At 42.4% G+C, this 19,231-nt stretch overlaps 1 protein-coding gene across 3 annotated transcripts in view; it reads left to right on the top strand.

Moving 5' to 3' along the window:
- Nucleotides 1-1,061: 1,061 nt before the first annotated feature.
- Nucleotides 1,062-19,231, top strand: part of LOC120554202 (aryl hydrocarbon receptor-like) — a 48,568-nt gene continuing 30,398 nt past the window's right edge. The window contains exons 1-3 of one of the 3 annotated variants that reach the window (XM_039792935.1): nucleotides 1,062-1,298; nucleotides 2,626-2,813; nucleotides 12,434-12,522. In XM_039792935.1, coding sequence (XP_039648869.1) covers nucleotides 1,285-1,298; nucleotides 2,626-2,813; nucleotides 12,434-12,522 — 291 coding nt within the window. In that variant the 5' untranslated portion in view covers nucleotides 1,062-1,284. Of the gene's footprint in view, nucleotides 1,516-2,603; nucleotides 2,814-12,433; nucleotides 12,523-19,231 lie in introns of all 3 variants that reach the window. The other 2 variants (XM_039792933.1, XM_039792934.1) reach the window with 2 other exon arrangements.

The raw sequence follows: 19,231 nt of genomic DNA, 5'->3' as shown, positions 1-19,231 counted from the left end.
CCCCCATTTGAGAAACACTGTTTAACTCTAAGTTGTCCTCAAAGTTCAGAAAATATGGGTTCCTTTGAACCAAAATGCCCAAAAATAACATGGATGCATGGCTGTACATTGTATGGGATCTCTGCACGTCACATTAATGATTACTTTTATTGAATTTGGGGTGTTTTATTCAATTTTATAAACATGTTTAAATGTATCGTGACTAAACTTTGACATAAACCAGCCTGCGATCCACTCAACATCGTTTGATCCTAACTATTAGTCAAAATCAGTCATAATTTCTGCTTTTTTAAGTCAAGAATTTGGTATAAATCATCTATATTAGGTTTATTGACCATGAATTTAAAAAAAAACTCACTTTTGACCTGGATGGACAACAAGTTCATGGTCGACGGGAAGACAACACAAGGGTTAAACTATTCAAATGGTGTTCTTTTTTCATGCATATTTATTTATTTATTCATTCATTCATTATCGTTGTAGTTTTGTTGAACGTGATGGTCTCCAGTGTCCACTAGATGGCGGTGTAACTACATATTTTGCAACATGTATGTGCAGCTTTGACACGCTGCACTAGCAAGAACAAAATCACTTTTTTTGTGATAATAATAACGAAAATGTGTCTTCATTTGTAAAAAAGGTACACTATTTGCGTTTATTTTGCTCTGACCTGCTGTATACATGATTATGGGTGGCTCTTATACAAAATTACACCAAAAGTAGATGTTTATTAAAATATTAAAACATTAGTGATGTATAAAAAAGTCCCTAATGTACTGATGTAGTTTGTGAAAGGTATCCACCGAGAATAATGGAAAATTAATAGTAATAATTATAATAATCCATTTTATTTACATAGCGCTTTTTAGAACACTTATAGATACTTTACAGAGTTTTGAAAAAAATGAATAAATACTTTTTTAAAAGCTATAAAAAAAAATACAATATTCAACATAACCGTTGTTTTTCCTTGACGTGATGACCTGACATCACCTGCACGCTCCCGACGTCAAATCAGTGCCCCACGGCCGCGGGAAGCGCGCGCTAGTCCGGGTCCAGGAGAGAGAGAGAGAGCAGCAGAGAGGAGAGGTCCGGGGAGGAGAGAGAGAGAAGAGGACCAGATGGAAGGAACATTTCACTTTATGACCATTTAATTTCAACGTTTTTTTGGGCTGAACTTCGTTCCCCCAGGATGTGAAGCTGAAACGGAGGTTTTTTTGTTTTTTTTCCGCGGGATTCGAACGCCATGGACGGGATAACCGGAGCAAGAGGAACGTTAGTCCTATGGCGGTCCGCCGGTAATACTTCGACAGGCAGCTCTTAGCTAGCTAGTGCGTCTGCTTTACAAGTGACAGAGTGTATCTTTGGTTATGGCGTTTGCTGTTTCTCTTCCCATATGAATTACCTTCTGGATTCTTCTGGAGTTTGTATATTACAAGTTATTAAACGGAGACAATAAAGCAACAACAACAACATGTATGCTGGACGGAAAAGAAGAAAACCTGCGCAGAAGGGGTAATGTTGTTGTGGCTTTTTAGACCTTTTCAGTGGAATTCTTCCATTGCTAGGCAACAGCCTGCCCCTCCCGTTAACCTCCTGTCAGTTAGCTAAATGTCATTCACATAAACTGCAACAGGAAAATCAACTTATGTAATGTAGACTCTTTACGTTTACTAATGCGGACAAATGCAGGTGGATTTTCATGTTGCGAATACAGCCTTTTAAAGATATGGATTATGAAATATCAGACATTTTGCAAGACATTAAAGGTGAAGAGGGGTACAGCATTTAAACTAACCGATATCAACATGGCACTTTTCCCAGCTGGTGACTTGTATTAAGACATATTTTTAGGTTTAGATATGCAAGCGGGGAATTATCTAATGCTAACTTTTGGTGAATTTAGGAGACGTTTACAGGCGTTAAATAGACAAAGTGAGGTAAAATAATAATATTCTACTGTAAATGTGTATTTTGGAATGTTTTCTTCCCAATTGACTGAAAGAAGACATGTTATAGAAGCAAAAAAAGCCCCAAAAACTCCAAATTGAAAAATTATGTTTAATTGTTAAGTGGTTTTAATCAACTAACGTTACTGACTCCGATTCAAGTGTGTGTGTCTCTCTCTCTCTCTCTCTCTCTCTCTCTCTCTCTCTCTCTCTGTGTGTGTGTGTGTGTGTGTGTGTGTGTGTGTGTGTGTGTGTGTGTGTGTGTTGTGGTCTGGTCATTCAAGACGGGTGTTATTGTTTCTACTCATAATCAACAACAATTTATAAATATCACAAATATGTGAATAATCCATTTTCAGTGGGAAACAAAACAACTTGTAAACTCTGTGATGTTTTTTTATGGCTGCACTGAGTCGCCACGTGCAAATATTCTGGATGTTCAGAGCATATTTTTATTGACGTGCAAAATCACTGTGGTGTGAGGCTGACATTGTGCTTTTAGTGACGCACACCTGGGCCTGTGTTTTGCTCCTTGAGTGTAAGTGTTTTGATTATTGGGTAATACTTTTGATTTCAGTGTGCGAGCATGTTCTGCATTTCTGCTGCTTGCAGTGTTCTGCTAAAATACAAGAAACTGCTCGTTGAATTTGACAGTGATATGTCGCTTCACGTCCAGAGTCAAGCCGGCCCCGGCTGAAAGCGCCAAGTCCAACCCGTCCAAACGCCACCGCGACCGCCTGAACTCGGAGCTGGACCGGCTCGCCAGCCTGCTGCCCTTCCCCGACGACGTCATCTCCAGCCTGGACAAGCTGTCCATCCTGAGGCTCAGCGTCAGCTTCCTCCGCACCAAGAACTTCTTCTCCGGTGAGGAAAACGCAAGGTCATTATGAGATGGAATGGAGCTGCAGAGCTCGCATACCTCAGCTTAAACAACTTGTGTTGGTCTACGTAACAGTGTTTCTCAAATGGGGGGTACGTGTGTCCCCCTAGGGGTACTCTGGAGGACCGCAGGGGGTATGTGACATCCAAGGCTGTAGTTACTTCTACTGTCTTTTTTTTTTCTCTCCAAGTTTGTCGCTTTTTTCAAAGTTTTTTGTCGCTGTTGTTTCAGTTTGTCGCCTTTTCTTGAAGGTTTTGTCGCAAGATTATTTTTTTGAGCTTTTCCACCTTTTGATGGACAGGACAGCTAGGTGAGAAAGAGGAGAGAGAGGGGGGTAAGACGTGCAGGAAATCGAAACCCTGAACCTCTGCGTCGAGGCATAAACCTCTAAATATATGTGCGCCTCCTCTACCCACTGAGCCAACCTGGCCACAGGTTTTGGACTATTCTTGTCTTTCTTCCTTAATTCTTTCTACTTTGTTTTTTTTCCAAGTTTTTGTTACTATTTTCGACCTATTCTTGCCTTACTTCCTTCTTTCTACTGTCTTTTTCCAAGGTTTTGTCATTTTAAAAATAAGTTTAGGTATAAGTTTATCCATCAGCATTTAATTAAATGTGTTCCAGGTCCAAGGCTGTTGTTTAGTAAATCTATCGCTGACATCGCTGTATTCTTCCTCTTTATATAGACTGCTGCTGCAACCCGCTCCCGCGCAACACAGCGCCAATTTAGTCTCTTTGTGGGTTTTTGCGTCTCTTTGTAGTCGTGTTGTGTGTCTCTCTTTGGTCGATTGTGTTTCACCTGGGGTCGTTTTGCGTCTCTGTAATTTGGCGTCTCTTTGTAGTCGGTTGGGGTCTCTTTGCGGTAGGCTAGTTTTTGCGTCTCTTTTTTCACATCGTTTTGGACCTTTATCATCTCCATACCTGTGTCTGGAAACGTCGGAAAAGCTAGAGCTGATAATGAATCAATAACAATCAAAAAGCTTGAAGACAAAAAAAGTTGCTAAAGAAGTCCAACTACAGTCATTAGCTCTGAGAAAAAGTCTTTTAGTCACATTAATTTGGCTTATAGTAGGTGCTACATCTAAACCTTATAAGGGCAGGGCAAACCCTGCAAAAGGTAATATAACAAAAAGCTCCCAGGAGGCCGCAAATGTGGGGTTCTCAACTGCTTTGGCGGCGGTGGGTTTTAAAGTGGCGACCATGATGACTTTGGACATTGAGACGGATAGGGAAAGAAAGCGACGCTGGTAAAATGTCAGTCCGTAGTCCTGAAGACAGATGCTTTGCCCTTTGCCTTTCCCCCGCCTACTGAAATAGCTTTTCACACCTCGCACGCAGGACCTGCGGACACAGAGGCAGAAAAACATGCACAAACAGACGGCGGAGGGCGGTTTTCAAGTGAAAAGACATGAAGGTCAGGGAGAGTTTCTGGAAGCCACGTTGGACACGAGACTGTGAAATACGAGTCAGTTGTGAGTAGGGCTGGGTACCGAATTCCTAATAATTTTTAGGAACCGACCGAATTGCCTCTAAAGTATCGTATGGATAAATGCCTCATCATTCAATACCCATTATCAATGCCTACCTCTTCAATACCACACAGAAGGGGAGGGCAGAAATGGACTTTTCAGCATGAGCCTGTCTCTCTCAGCCCCCACCATTATATCACTTTGTCTGCTGTACACCTGGCTGTCTTATAGGCTGTATTAGCCCTCCTACACAATCTGGACTGTGGTCATAACATCTGCGTCTTATAACTTATTCCCTGTTATATGTTGTTCTTAACGCATATTATTTCTTTTCTTATGTGTCAAGCAATTCTATTATGTTTACATTCTTGTCTTTTCATAGTCATAGTTAATATTTAATGATAAGCTATTGCACTGTTCACTTTTGCACTATACCACCATTGCACACACTCTACCATAGCACCATATCATGGTCATTGCATCACATGGTCTGTCCATACCAGACCTTTGTAAGTACTACACAATTGTTAACTCTTTACATTACTGTGAGTGATTCTTATGTATGTGAGATATACTGTATGTGTGTTTGTTGTGTTATGGTTGTCTAAACTACTGGATGCCTAAAATTTCCCTTACGGATGAAAAGAGTATCTATCTATCTATCTATCTATCTATCTATCTATCTATCTATCTATCTATCTATCTATCTATCTAACTATCTATCTATCTATCTATCTATCTATCTATCTATCTATCTAGATCTCATCAGCGTCAGTGAGCCAATCAGCACGCAACATTCTTCTACCAAGGTCTAATAATGTTTGTGATTGGCTGTCTAATGTTACACGTCGTAGAGACACGCAGGAAAAACTCTGTTACAGAAGGAGCTGAGACATAAATACAAAGATTTATGCCGTTATGTTGTCATTTCTTTTTGTTTTATAGAAAAACAGTATCGCACAGAATCCCACCAAATTTTTCCCCACATTCAATGCGATAGCTGCTACGATTAATCGTTTAGTCCATCATTTAGTTGTCAACTATTTGGATAATCGATTTCTCGGTTTGAGTGAATTTTTTATAAAAATAGGTCAAACTTCTCTGATTGCAGTTTGTTAAATGTGAATATTTTCTAGTTTTCTTCACTCCTCTGTGACAGTAAACTGAACAGGCCCTATCTCGCACCTGGCGCGGCGCAAAGCCCGACGCAAGTGTCTTTTTTAGTTTAAGACCGACGCAGTTCTCAATTTCCCGTCCAGCGCCCGCGTCGTTTAAATAGCAAATGCACCTTACGCCCATCTGTGCGCCCATGGGCGTGCTGGTCTTACAGGGAGGTGTGTTCAGGTGCATTCTGGGCGTGCTGGTCTTACAGGGAGGTGTGTTCAGGTGCATTCTGGGCGTGTTGCTAGCTTGAGGCAGCGGGAAGTGATCGCGCCATTGACCAACAAAAACCTGGTCTAAAGTCAATAACGCAGCATTTTCATTGTTATTTTAACAGAGCATTAGTAAAATGCTCCTAGGCTCGTGCACAGCGCGCGCACACTATGCTTGTTAGACACACAGGGACGCGCAGCAGCACACACACATGCAGAAGATTACAAATAAAAATATGACAATGGGAAATAGTATGATGATATGATCTGCTCGTGCACTTTCACTTCACGCACGAGCAGATCAGTTTCTTCTCCTGAAAATCTCTCCTTTCTGCTCAGCAAATCCTCCATCATAACCAAACGCGCCTGGCTTTTAAAGGGAATGGGAGATGATCTCTGATTGGTTTATTGCATGTTACACTCAAAACACACCTCTGATTAATGAAGACACTAAGTACAACCCTTTTGAACCATGCGCCCGGCGCACGGACCCTTTGTTCCACCGTTAAACTAGCAAAAGTGCGTTCGTACTCGCCCTAAATGCACCTGCGTCAGGCGCTTCCCGCCGTGCGCTCTTAGATCGTTAAAATAGGGCCCTATATCTATTTCCTGAAAACAACAGTTTTGGACATACCAGGTTTTCACCCGACAGGGACGATGTATACATATTTTATAAGAGGTTTCGAGTTTGTGACCTTTGTGTCTGGGCTGTCTGTGATTCAGGCTCTGTTTAAGAAGTGATTAAGTGGCTTTGTCGAGGTGCTAGCAGACTTACAGGCGTAGCAGATGGATTTTGAAGAGGTGTGTGTGCGTGTGTGTGTGTGTGTGTGCGCGTGCGTTCACAGATTTGCTGTAAGAGGCAGATTGTAAGTTTGTCCAAAAAAACAACAAACAGCCTTCAAAAATCCTTGAACCATATCACAATCCTACGGCTGCAATGACGGTGCAGAGACTCAGATCAGTTATATTTCAGACGGACAGTATGATTGAAAAATAGTGTGTATTTTGAACATTAAAGCACGTAGACATGTAGTAGAAACCCCAAACACAAGTATGAGGCTGCAAAAAGAGCAGAATATGGGCTAAAGCCCCGTTTGGGTTTCAGGCTTTACGTGATATGGAAACACTCCTTTATCGACCAACTGCAGAAGCTCTTTGGCTGCCGACGGCCAATCACAGACCTGATTAGATCTCGGCAGAAGCACGCTGCGTGCTGATTGGCTCACTGACGCCGATGAGATTTACTCCTCAGGTGTTGAAATTGGGTGTTGGATGACGAGGCATTTTTCGATACTCGGTACTTCAGAGGCAATTTGGTGACCCTGCAGAAACAGGCCTGGACACCCATACACACACACACACACACATCGTAGCTTCTTAGTAAAACAACCTTCACGTATAGTAGGTCAGTCAGCTCGTCTTGCCCGTGGCCGCGAGTCGACCCGTGTCCCAAAGTCTCAGTCACACAGTAATGTAGGTCTGAAGGGACTGCAGAGAGGAGGTGGGGGGTGGGGATGAAAGCCCCGGAGAGTAAAAACACGGCGGGGATAATCCAATCATGGCCGCTTTACAGAGCTTTTGAAGAACGAAGGGGAGTGGGGTGCCCACTTTTCAACTTTTGACCCCAACAATCTCAGAGAAACCCCTGTATTTAAATGATCCTACAGTTATATTTAGGGATGCAACGACTATAGATGTTGTCGGTACGAATAATCACGCTTTTCGCGATTATCACAGTTATGATGCGTGAATCAATTTCACCACGATTGTATAAAATCACGTGACCACTCTTGATTTGAAGTTTCAGGAACAGGAGTCCTCTTCTTCGCCCAGAAAAAGAAAAAGCATATTGAAAAGAGCAAAAGACCGGCTTTTTGAAGCGTGAAGGCTACCGTAGCCATAATACGTAATTTGAACTGTGTGGTGCGAGAGAGTTCATTGCAATATACGATCTCAACGCTAGATGGGAGAAATTCCCACATATTGGACCTTTAATGTTACAGGCCAGTAAGCCTATCAAGGTTTTTTCAAAAATACGCCGGTTTATATGTGCTGATAATACGCTAGAAATTATGTTAAGACATTTTAAACTTTGAAAAATGAATAATTTGGTGGCCCCACTCTGAGGACCCCCTAGGGGTCCCTGGACCTCCTGTTGAAGACCTCTGCCATAGGGGATGAAGAAGATAAAGCAAGTAACATGTTAAGTTGGAAACGTCAGTGACATGTTTGGGCTGTTGCGCTGTAAATGCAAACGTCGGCTCCCGACTCATTAGCTGTTAACGGCGTCGTTAACATTACCGTACACCGTGAACATTAAATAGGCTAACTGTAGCTAACCAGTCCCTCCATGGTTTTGCGGCCTTCTTTTGATTGGTCAAAATTGCGAGCTGCACCAAAGTTGCGGTGATTGGTTGAATTTGCGTGAATTGGCGCGATTGCGACATCGCGAGATCCTGGAGGGACTGGCTAACTGATAACGTTAACAAGCTGACAAACGCTTAACAACAACATTGACAAACAATGAAGTCGCTAGCAAGCTTAGCAACTTGAGATCCCCTGTTGCCGCCGCAGCGGTCCTGATGCCAGGGCCTGGCTCTGCTCTGCGTGCGTTTTCCTGCTGTTTGCTTACTTGATGTAACGTTTAAAAGAAATTGCAGCAGTATCCCACCACGAGACGCCATTGTCAGGGCTCCAGACTAACTTTTTGCCTTGGTCGCACTGGTTCGCCTAACTTTTTTTATTTAGGTGTACCAGCACAAAATTTAGGTGCACCCAAATTTTTCCTTGCGTCGCCATTAAGGCCACAATTTCAAGGTCACCTTTTTATCACACTCCATATACATTCATATATATATATATATATATATATATATATATATATATATATATATATATATATATATATAGTGTCAATTATTTTAAACAAGAATAAGGAGTTGGTACATTTTTTAATTTTTTTTATTTGAAGCACATTATACTGTACTCAAAGTCTTATAGCAGGTTCCCCCTTGCTGTCAAATGCCCCTCACATGGCCAACACCTGTAATTTGGCCTTCTTCCCCTTTGGCCTTGGCTAAACCAGCACACTCCCTAGCATCAAATTTCTGCAAGCTGGGCCCCTCCACACTGATTCTTATCAGATCTTCCACTAGTCCAGGACTAAATCATATCTCTGTATTTTTCGGCTGAATGGCGATACACAATATATATCTCTCTATCTCTAATTTATATTTTTTACAAAGTAGGCTAAATGTTCAGTTTTAAGTCAAAGCCACTTTTCACAAGCTCTTTTATCAAAACAGATGTGATTGAAATAAAATGCAAAGACAGGGTTTCCTTCCCAATTTGAAAATATACAGCTGCAACACGTAAATTATCTGAAATAAATAGCCTGGGATATATTTCAAAAATATATATCGCTGAGAAAGCTCCTTCACTTGTTTTCAATAACACCAGATAGCCCAGTAGCTCATATAGGGAGAGAGGGGGAGTACGATGGACTGAAGCTACTCACAGAGTGACGGCTGACTCATTATGAACGGGTCCTGCACGGGTCGAATGCGGGTCGGCGGCGTTACATACGTCTTGTGTAGGCTATGAAATGTCTGTATTGTCACTGCGCTGCAATGGCGGCCGCAATAACAGAGAGTTAGGCTACCAGCGGAAACACTGGTACCAATACAGGTTTCCACGTTAGCCTCCACAGTTAGGCTAACGTTAGTTTAGCTAACAGCTAATTTGGCTAACCGCTAGCTGAGACAGCATGTAAACTTTAAAGACCCTCAAAATAAAACTTGAAAATAAACGTTAACATATATAACAGCTGTTACGTCAGTTCTACTTGTGCTCATTTAAAATACAATCACTCAATACTTGTCTTTATTGTTATAACTGTAAAGTCTTAATTTAGCTGTAGCCTGCTTTTCCCATTATGTTTGACTTAACGTTATTTTAGACTGAATCTAGCTGTCCGTTCTGCCTGCCCGATCCGTTCTGCGCATGCGTTATTTTAGACTGAAGGCTGTCGGCTAGCGGTTAGCCGAATTAGCTGTTAGCTATCCCGGTGGAGGCTAGCGTGGAACAGATTGGGCAGGTCGTAAAACGGTATTATCAATGAACTTCTAATATATCAAGAAGTGCCACTCCCTCGTTACTTCCGGGTTCTGAACTGGTTGCAGTTCCACCAGAGTTCCATATAGGGGGCGCTCACAGGCCAGTGCAGAATGAATGGGGCTCTATGGGGCTATACCCCTCAAAACCCACTTTTCTCAGGATATAATTTTTTGTCTAGTAATTTGAATGTTGCATTCGAAAGGGGAGGCTAAAAAAATACACACTGCTGTGTGTTAGATTTTTTTAAAGTCACTTTTTTGTTCTAAAAAGCCTTTTAAAATGTCAATGACGTCATACACATATACGGCCAGAGATACTGCTTTACGGCAAGCTCTGAGTCGCTTCCTTTGTTCTCTCGAGGCATCGACAACACAGCTAACAGGTAAGGCTCTCCCTGTTAATACATGTGCTAGAAAGAGGTTTGCTGATGTTTTAAAGACCACACCGAAATATTCACTCTGACATTCAGGCTCTGCTTCGGATGCCGTCAAGCGGGATCTCCGATCGTAATCACTCCTTCACTGACCAATCAGCATTCATTAGCAGAATGCTAGCGTGTTATGGGCTACAACGACTCACCCTGTAAGAAATCAAAAGGACATAAGTACTCGTTCATTCAACTTTCGACCTATAACCCATGTTGAACTTGCAAAAACTACAATCAAATCTGAGGTTTCTCAACGACGGCGAAAGAGACAAATTTAGCCGTCTAGCTCCATAGAGTCCCATTCATTTTGCACTGGACCGTGATCACCCCCAGTGGAACTCTGGTGGAACTGCAACCAAAATCCGGTACAATGGGGCTGGATAGGGAGTGGAATGGCTTTCCGTAGACCGGCTTTGGTATTATCATCTGCGCATACGTCATGGCATACGTGTCATCTTGCACATGCGCAGAACGGATCGTGCCGGTGGAACGGATCGGGTACTGACAACGGGGTCATTGTTTGTGTCATTGACACTGCGGACTGTGGTAGGGACTTTAATCTGCGGCTGCTGCAGGTTGAGGAGTAGAACAGATGAATCCATGTTGCAGTCTCTCATTGTGTTCAGTGTAAGGCCACATTTACATCGCTACGGTGTATAAGCCAGATGACTGTAAAGCGTCTGTTGTGATGTTTATATTGGCTGTCGGTGTCCTCGTCGCCCTCCGTTGTGCCAACACGCGTCCCCTCCTCCTCCCGTTTGCCTCGGGGTGTTTTTTCATGCCGCGGGCCACCGTTCATGACATCAGGGCGCAAAAATACCCCCCTCCGCCCCTTTTCAGCTCTCAATTATTGATAGTCGGACATGCTTTTCCTGCTCTCTCTCTCTCTCTCTCTCTCTCTCTCTCTCTCTCTTTTTTTTTTTTTTTTTTCTTCTCTCTTCCACTACACTGAGCGCTGTTGCCAAACAGACAAAGCTTGGGGAGCATTCCTTTTTATACGAGGAGACATTTTTTTGAGATGAACTACAACACACTTATGTCACAGGCATTAAACAATAACAACTGTGAGGGACCATTCTGGTGTTTATTCATGTTTTATGCATTATTTACTTCCCTTTTCACCCATTTTCCTGAACATACCATAAGTTTTAAGATTTTGCTCTTTCCAGGCGTTTTTTTGTGCTCATTTCTCTTTGTTCTTTGTATTAAAATACAAATATATGCTTAGAAATGTGCTAAAAAAACATCTCTGTTTATTATATCTAATATCAGTGTTTTCCCTAGCTTTGTGGAATTTTCGGATTGTACCACAGATTTTATTCTTGAACTATAGGAAAGTGGAAGTTTAGCGATACTTGGTTTGAAAAAAAACAGAATTTAGGGCTTGGTTAAAGCCAGTTGCTGCGGCCGGGTTAGCTCAGTGGGTAGAGCAGGCGCACATATATAGAGGTTTATTCCTCGACGCAGCGTCGGCGGATTCAAAGAAAAGCAATTCATTTTATGACTCTGCGTTACCTTGTACGTGATGTTGGTCTTAAATTTCATTCATAATGGATACGACGGAGCTTTATCGAACCCTTTGTGGAATTTGGGTCCCGATCAGAAGAAGCCGTTTTAAGTGGCCTCTGTGTTGTCCGGAGCGCTCGGAGACTTCCCCTTCCATTAATGTCTCCGCCGCTGCTTCAGAAAAAGCTCTTTTGTGTTCCTCAGACTCAACCCACTCAAACACATTTCACCCCCCAGGGTCAAAGGCACCGGGCCGGCCTCCGTGTTTCTGTCTCAAGGTTCAGAGGTCACAGAGAAGCCCCTGTGGGTTGTTTTGTCTGCCTTGTCAAAGACGGTTTAGAACCAGGACGCCCCAACTCTGAGTAGTTTCCTGTATCTGTGTCCCGTGGGCTCCGCCACGCCTCTTCAGGAGACTAGCGGCAGGTCCTGAGTGTATTGATTCCAATGGGACAAGTGAACGTGAACACAGTAGAAACCAAAGTAAATATTGGACCCATTCTTCACAAAGCCACAAATCTCCGGAACATTCTGACACTAAAATGGCAATTTTATCAGACCTGATGCGGACCTTGGAAACGCTGCTCCACTGTATAACAGTGACAGGGTTTTCGGACACGTCTGCTAATTGATTTGTGTTTGGTCAACAATCCAAAATGAAAGATATTTGTACTGTGTCCATCACTGACTTTTCCTCTCTGTTCCTCCCTCTGTAGTGGCGCTGAAGAACCAGCTGTCCAACGCCACGGCGAAGAGCAGCGCTCACAGTGACGGCCGCGTGCCCGAGGGGGAGCTGCTGCTGCAGGTTGGGGAGGCTGCTGTCATATTTACTGACCCTTTAACTGAAAGAGAGATGGAGCAGGGACATAATTGTATAAAATGAAATTGCATCTTAATCTGGTCCTACTATAACTTTTAGGGCAGCCTAAAGCATTTATAGATTCATGTTTTGCATAGAATACAAAGCTATTCAAATAGCCTAATAATTGTCGGCACGATTTTATGAATCATGTTTTGATGTTAAACACACATGTGGAACAGCCAATCCTTTGGGATGAACTGTATCTGTAAATGGCTGCTTTACATTACCTATAGGCCAGTAAGCCTATCATCAGTGGGGATTTGTATTTGCTAATAATATGTTAATACTTTCAAAAATTAACAATAATTTGGAGGACACCCCTGCAGTTACTCTGAGGACCCCCTGTTGAAGATCCCTGCTTTAGGGCAAATGTGTATCGTCAATTTCATCGACTAAAAGTGCTGTTTTTGCCACTGACAGGCTCAGATTATTGTGTCTATAAGTGTCTGACAACATTATCAGACAATACTTTTCACATGTAAATCGGTAAACTATGTTTATTTCAACCAAAACTACAGTCGTGATTGTTGGAACACCAGAAAGAGGAACCAAAACGGCTTTTCATAGGTTCATTTTGTGCCTGTCGACTTTGAATGAAGTGTGTTTTACGATGATAAAATTAATGTTTATTTACATGGAGTCTGGTGGGTTTAGCGATAGCAATTTCGCAGACGTTTTTATGTTTGAAAAAGGGATCTTATTGTTTAACAGAAAGGTCGACCTCCTTAGAAATCCTTTCCATAATGTTGTCAGACACTTAGAATAATAATCTGAGCCTGTCAATGGCAAAATCAAGCACTTTTTTGGACGTAAATTGAAAGTGCACAATTGCCCAATAACTTGCACTGCAGCTTGTTTTGCTGACTGCCGACTGCAGCGATCTCTCTCAATACTGGACCAGTGTCAAAGACTGTTGTTCCCATCAGTCACTTAGACACAAAAACATGGGAAAATAGTCAGGTCAAGGTTGAAAAAACACGACATTACCCTTTTATTCAGGATCGTAGGTGATTTTGAAGATATGACGTTGAGAAATATCTGTGTGGAGATGGAAATGAATTAAAAACATAATTTTAGGATGATTCATGCAATAGGACATCCCTATCAGACACACATTCCTGAAAGATACAACCCCAAAAAGTTACGCTTTAATGTGGGGTTTTATTTACACGTTACAGACGTCTGGATACAGTTTGTATTCACATGTTTGATCACTACCATCCCTTTAGAACTTCTCGGACATGTTTTGGATTAAAATGTGACTGGACTGGCCACAGTTGAATAGCTATCAACTGAACACCCCTGGCTCTGAGGATCTGAGTTCGCTGTGGCTTTTTTTCCCCCTGCATCATGCGAAGAGTCTGCACACAACAGCAACAACTGGCGGTTGTACGGTCAGTTAAAATCCTTCTGATGGAGGAGAGGTTGCTCTGCACAGCAGGACAAGAGCAGAAATGGCTTGTTTTTGTGTTCTCGCTTCAGCTTTTGGAAAAAAGTTAGAGAGATGAGTTTGAGTTTACCGCAGGGGTCGGTTGTTTTTCACTTCCATCTCACGCTATTATTATTTTCAAAAGCCATATAATGGCATTGTGTTGCGTCATATATGTGTGTGTATTTACTCTCTGAGAGAAAGACCCCCAGACACACACACACACACACACACACACACACACACACACACACACACACCAGATACCAGTGACATTTCATGATAATGTCAAAAACTTAAACAAAACGATGAATCCCATGTCCTTCTTTTATAAGGTGTATTTTAGATAACAAGGATAACACTTGGGGGTGTTGGGACAGTGTAATACCACTGATAAATGTTTTGATCCCGAAATCACCAAAACCCCAAGAATATAAATGTATTGATTTTGCTTTACTATAGGCACTATCGACACAGCAGGGGGAAAAGAGAGCTGAGCCAGAAGGTAAAGCTCTCGATCTACCGGTCAACTTTCGTTCCTACCCTCACCTATGGTCAAGAAGGCTGGGCCATGACCGAAAGAACAAGATCCAGGGTACAGGCGGCCGAAATGGGTTTCCTCAGGAGAGTGGCTGGCGAGAAGCTCAGTCATCCTTGAGGAGCTCAGAGTAGAACCGCTGCTCCTTTGCGGCGAAAGGAGCCAGTTGAGGTGGTTTGGGCGTCTGGTAATTCTGATATCGATAGCATTTTTGAGACTGCTTAACGATCCGAGTCTTTATCGATACTTTTCTGTTATTTGGTGGAAAGACAAGACAACATATTCTTAATCTTAACAGAACTTTTATTGCAAAAACTGTGAGTCTGTGACTGTCTGATTTCTTCTGTCTCTGTCGCTGTTTTTGTTTTAACTCTCTGAAGCCCTTACTTATGGTCATATCTACTTATGGTCATATCTAACTCTTGTGCCCCCGGATGATTCCTCTTCACTATTTTCGATCTTTGTTTCATCTGCAATGACGGACCTGCCTTCCATTGGTTGACGAGACGTAAACAAGCTTTGGGGAGGCTTGTCTTTCCCTATAGTCTTTACGTAAATCATTTTTTCTGGTCCGCGCACGTATCTATTTTTAGACATCACGTTATATGATCCACCAGTCTCGATAGCAGTATCGATAAGCTCGGACCTTAGTGATTTTCGGGTTATGAGAAATTTGGAACCGGGTCCTTAATAGAACCGGGTCTCGAGACCCATGCATACCCAAAGGCATGTCCAGCTGGGAGAGGGCCTCGGGGAAGACCCAGGACTAGGTGGAGGGATTATATCTCCCCCCTGGCCTGGGAGCGCCTCGGGATCCCCCAGTCAGAGCTCGTTAATGTGGCTCGGGGAAAGGGAAGTTTGGGGTTCCCCGCTGGAGCCGCTACCCCCCGCGACCCGACCCGGGATAAGCCGATGACGATGGATGGATGGATGGACGGATGGATATACTACACGCAAATAGGACTAATAGCTCTCATCTGGAAGACAATGGAGGCACCTACAACATGTGCTCAGATCAAGAGTATGGCGCAATGTATGTCCATGGAGAGACTGACATATATACAGACATACTGTATATTGAGAGGCACATTGGGGGTGTATGAGGAAATCAGGAAGACATTTGATCGGTTTATAAGATAAGACATAGGGGAGCTACTACTGTAAAACTGATTGTTGTATTACGGCAGAGGATGACAGAGATTGTTGTTGTCGGTTGGGATGAGGGGGGGTTTGTTGAAAATTGTATTTGCAATACAAAAAAATAACAAAATTGATCAGTACAGTACATTGATCCCAGAGGAATAAATGGGTCACTGCAGCGGTGAAGAATCAAGGATCAGCAGCTTCCTCCTTCAGCTGCTCTGTTCCATTACAGACGGCGGCCCATGAATTATACAGAGCCGGTGAACACATGTATTATTGAAGTGGGGGGGGGGGCGTTTGGATGAAGGATGTGTGCCTTGGTGGAGCTGGAAACCGACTAAAAGCATTCAAAGTATTCTTAGATGTTTGACAGGATATCACCAAATCTTAAACACACCCATCATGCCTTCACATCATCCTCTTTTAGAGAGGAGTGAGGTGTGTGTGAACTGGGTCAATGTGCTTTTGGGAAATGCTTATTTTATGGTAAATACTGGGGGGGGGGGGGAAAAGAGAGAGAGAAAAAAAAAAAAAAAAAAAAAAAAAAAAGATTTCCTGTGTTTGCTGTCATTGGGTTGTCATTTGACAGACAACAAACAGATGAATCTACAGTAAATATTTATGCCACTCCACTCTGAATTTTGTGTGTGCGTGTGTGTATGTGTGTGTGTTTGTTGGGTGTGGTCACATACTGTACTGTAGTTTTTTTTGTTTTTGTTTTTTTTTTCTGTTTTTTCTAAAGCTTAAATCTAAGAGCCAAAACTAATCCGGTCATGAATCAATAATATATTCTGTTGTTAATAAATGTTGGCGTTTTTTTGTCACTTATTGGGAGCAGTAGGCTAGTTGGAGCCGGTTACCTCCAGGATCTGTGCTAAGCTAGGCTAGCTGTGGGTGCACCAGACAGAGTTACGACACACACAGGGAGATGAGAAGGGTATGTGTGAACTTATCTAACTCTGGGGGATACAGGGAATAAGACAAAGTCCCAATAAGTCGGCGTGTTCCTAAATAAAAACTTGACAGCTCAAACAAAGACCACAACTTACCGTAGGATAAGTCAAGGTGAGAGTGTGTTTATTAATTTAGCTCAGAGCTGTGCGGGGAGCTTCAAATTAGCCAACCAGAATGAAGTGAGCAACCCTGGCCAATATAACAAATGTTAATAGCACACCAGAGAACCGTTTTTTTGCCTCTTTCAAGTCACACGTTGCTGCAATAGAGTAGGACCCTCCTACCTAAATGTCAATTATCCAGCAGCTAAGAGAAGCTGTCTTATTTGAAGCCTGATGCTGATGAATTTTTGACATCACTTAATGGCTTTTGAAAGAGGTTTCGAAAAGGGAAAGGTTTTAACCCAACAGCAGCGATTTAAACCATGCGATGTGGAAATGAGGGTGTGTGCTGTCTGTTGTCAGACGAAGGCTGTGTTCCTACGGAGGTCATCATCACCCTCGTCAGGGAGGTGTAGGCGGGACCGGCGGGATGCCGTTGGGACTCTTTGCAGTGTCGGGACACGGTGTCATCACCTCCTCCCCGAACCCCGAGGCTCGAGGAGGGGAGTGGAGGAGTGATGATGAGTACTGACCTCCTTTACTTCTTCCTCTTCGTCTCTTTCTGCCCAGGGGAGAAGTCTCATCCCTGTTTTGTTTTTGTTTTTTTGTCTCCTCTTATTCTTTCTCCGGCCCCATTTCTTCTCTTTCTTCCTTGTGCTCACTGGAATCTGATACTAGCAAGTGAAGGCCCTGCACAATGTAATTTACGGTTTCAAAACCAATACATTAAGGACAGAAAGTGCAGTTTAGAAATCCGTCTCCCTGCCAGTGTGCAGTGTTTAATAAATAAAATACATTGCGGTCAATGGAAAAAAAAAAAGTTGTTGTTTTTTTACCCAGACATTTCAAAATAATACATTTTAAAGCTGTAATTGCAATGCCGCAATACAGTCAAGCCGTGATATTTTAGCTGAAGGTTATCATACCATCAGAATCTTATACCGGCCCATGCCTAGTAGGGTCAGGTACCGTTTGGATTTTTACGATTCCGATGCCGAACCGGTACTTTCAAAACGATTCAGATTCCTAAACCGATTCTTGAAAAACTGAAAAAGTGTAATATGTTTACTAGCGATCACGTGCAGTGAATGGTTAATATGCTTTTATGTCCGTTTTTGGTGAGCCCAGAGTGAAGATATGGCATTTTAAAAGTAGCCTACATTTACGGTAGCTAGCTAACGTTTCGGTGCGACCGAGGGAAAATATTTCAGCTGACCGAAATTTGCGTTCTAATCCGGTCCGATTCCTACCGGTTGGTTAGGAACAACCCTAATGCCTAGTGAAATGTTTTTGTCATTAGCTGACATTTGGGTTTCACCAGGTAAAACTACCTTTAGTGCATCTGCAGTAAATATGTTTATATGTCGGGCTGGGTATCAAAAAATGTCGATACCGATACCGTGACTCGGATACCGGTTCTTAAACAATATTTTTTTCCGATACCAATTTTATAAAACGAAAACTAATTTACAACATTACACATAACATTTTTCTGCGTGTCTAGACAGCCAATCAGCAGCATTATTACACCTCGGTAGAAGCATGCTGCGTGCTTATTGGCTCGCTGATGCTGATGAGATTTACTCCTTAGGGTTTGAAATTGGGTATGGAATGACGAGGCATTTTTCAGTACTCGATACTTTAGAGGCAATTTAGTCGGTGCCTAAAAAGTATCGAATTCGGTAACCGGCCCTATTGATATGTTTGGCTTGCTAACAATGGTCAAACGTTAGCATTTTATACCCTAATCTTCAGTCACTGGTGTCAAAAAAGAGAGAAAATGAATGTAGTCCGGTCTGTGACTACAGGCTACAGATTGAAATGATATCAGCTGTGGATGTTCATGCTTACAAGAGGGCGACATTTTTGTTCCTCTTGACCTTTTCCGCTGACCGCTGCCATCAGGTGAAACTCCTCAATTGTAGCAAAGGACATTTTTTAATATGTATGCTTCAACCTGAACCCTATTTTCCCATGTTTTTGTTTCTAAATGACTCTGATGACTGCGATGATCTTTTTAATTGGTCTAGTTCCGCTTCTTGAATGTCCGTCCAACGTCCATTAAGTGCTTGTTTTGCCGCTGTCAGGCTCAGATTATTATTCTAAGTGTCTAACAACATTATGATTAGAATCCATATGGAGATAGACCTTTTTGATAAAGAGTAAGATCCTTTTTGTTGAACATGAAAACCCCCGAAATCGCCATCGCCAAACCCACCAGACTCCATGTAGATAAACAGTCATCTTATCATCGTAAAACACACTTCATTCAGAGTTGACAGAAACAAAATAAAGCTATCAAAAGCTGTCTTGATTCATCTTTCCACTGTTCCAACAATCGCCACTCTGGTTTGGTTGAAATGAACCCTTAATTCACCCATTTACATGTGATTTATATGCTACATGGAGTCTGGTGAGTTTGGCAATGGCGATTTCGGGGGCTGTTTCATGTTAAACAAACAGGTCTATCTCTGTAGGGATCCTTTC

Source organism: Perca fluviatilis, chromosome 24 (assembly GCF_010015445.1).
Source record: "Perca fluviatilis chromosome 24, GENO_Pfluv_1.0, whole genome shotgun sequence".
Lineage (NCBI taxonomy): Eukaryota > Metazoa > Chordata > Actinopteri > Perciformes > Percidae > Perca > Perca fluviatilis.
This window is presented reverse-complemented; position numbering and strand designations above follow the sequence as displayed.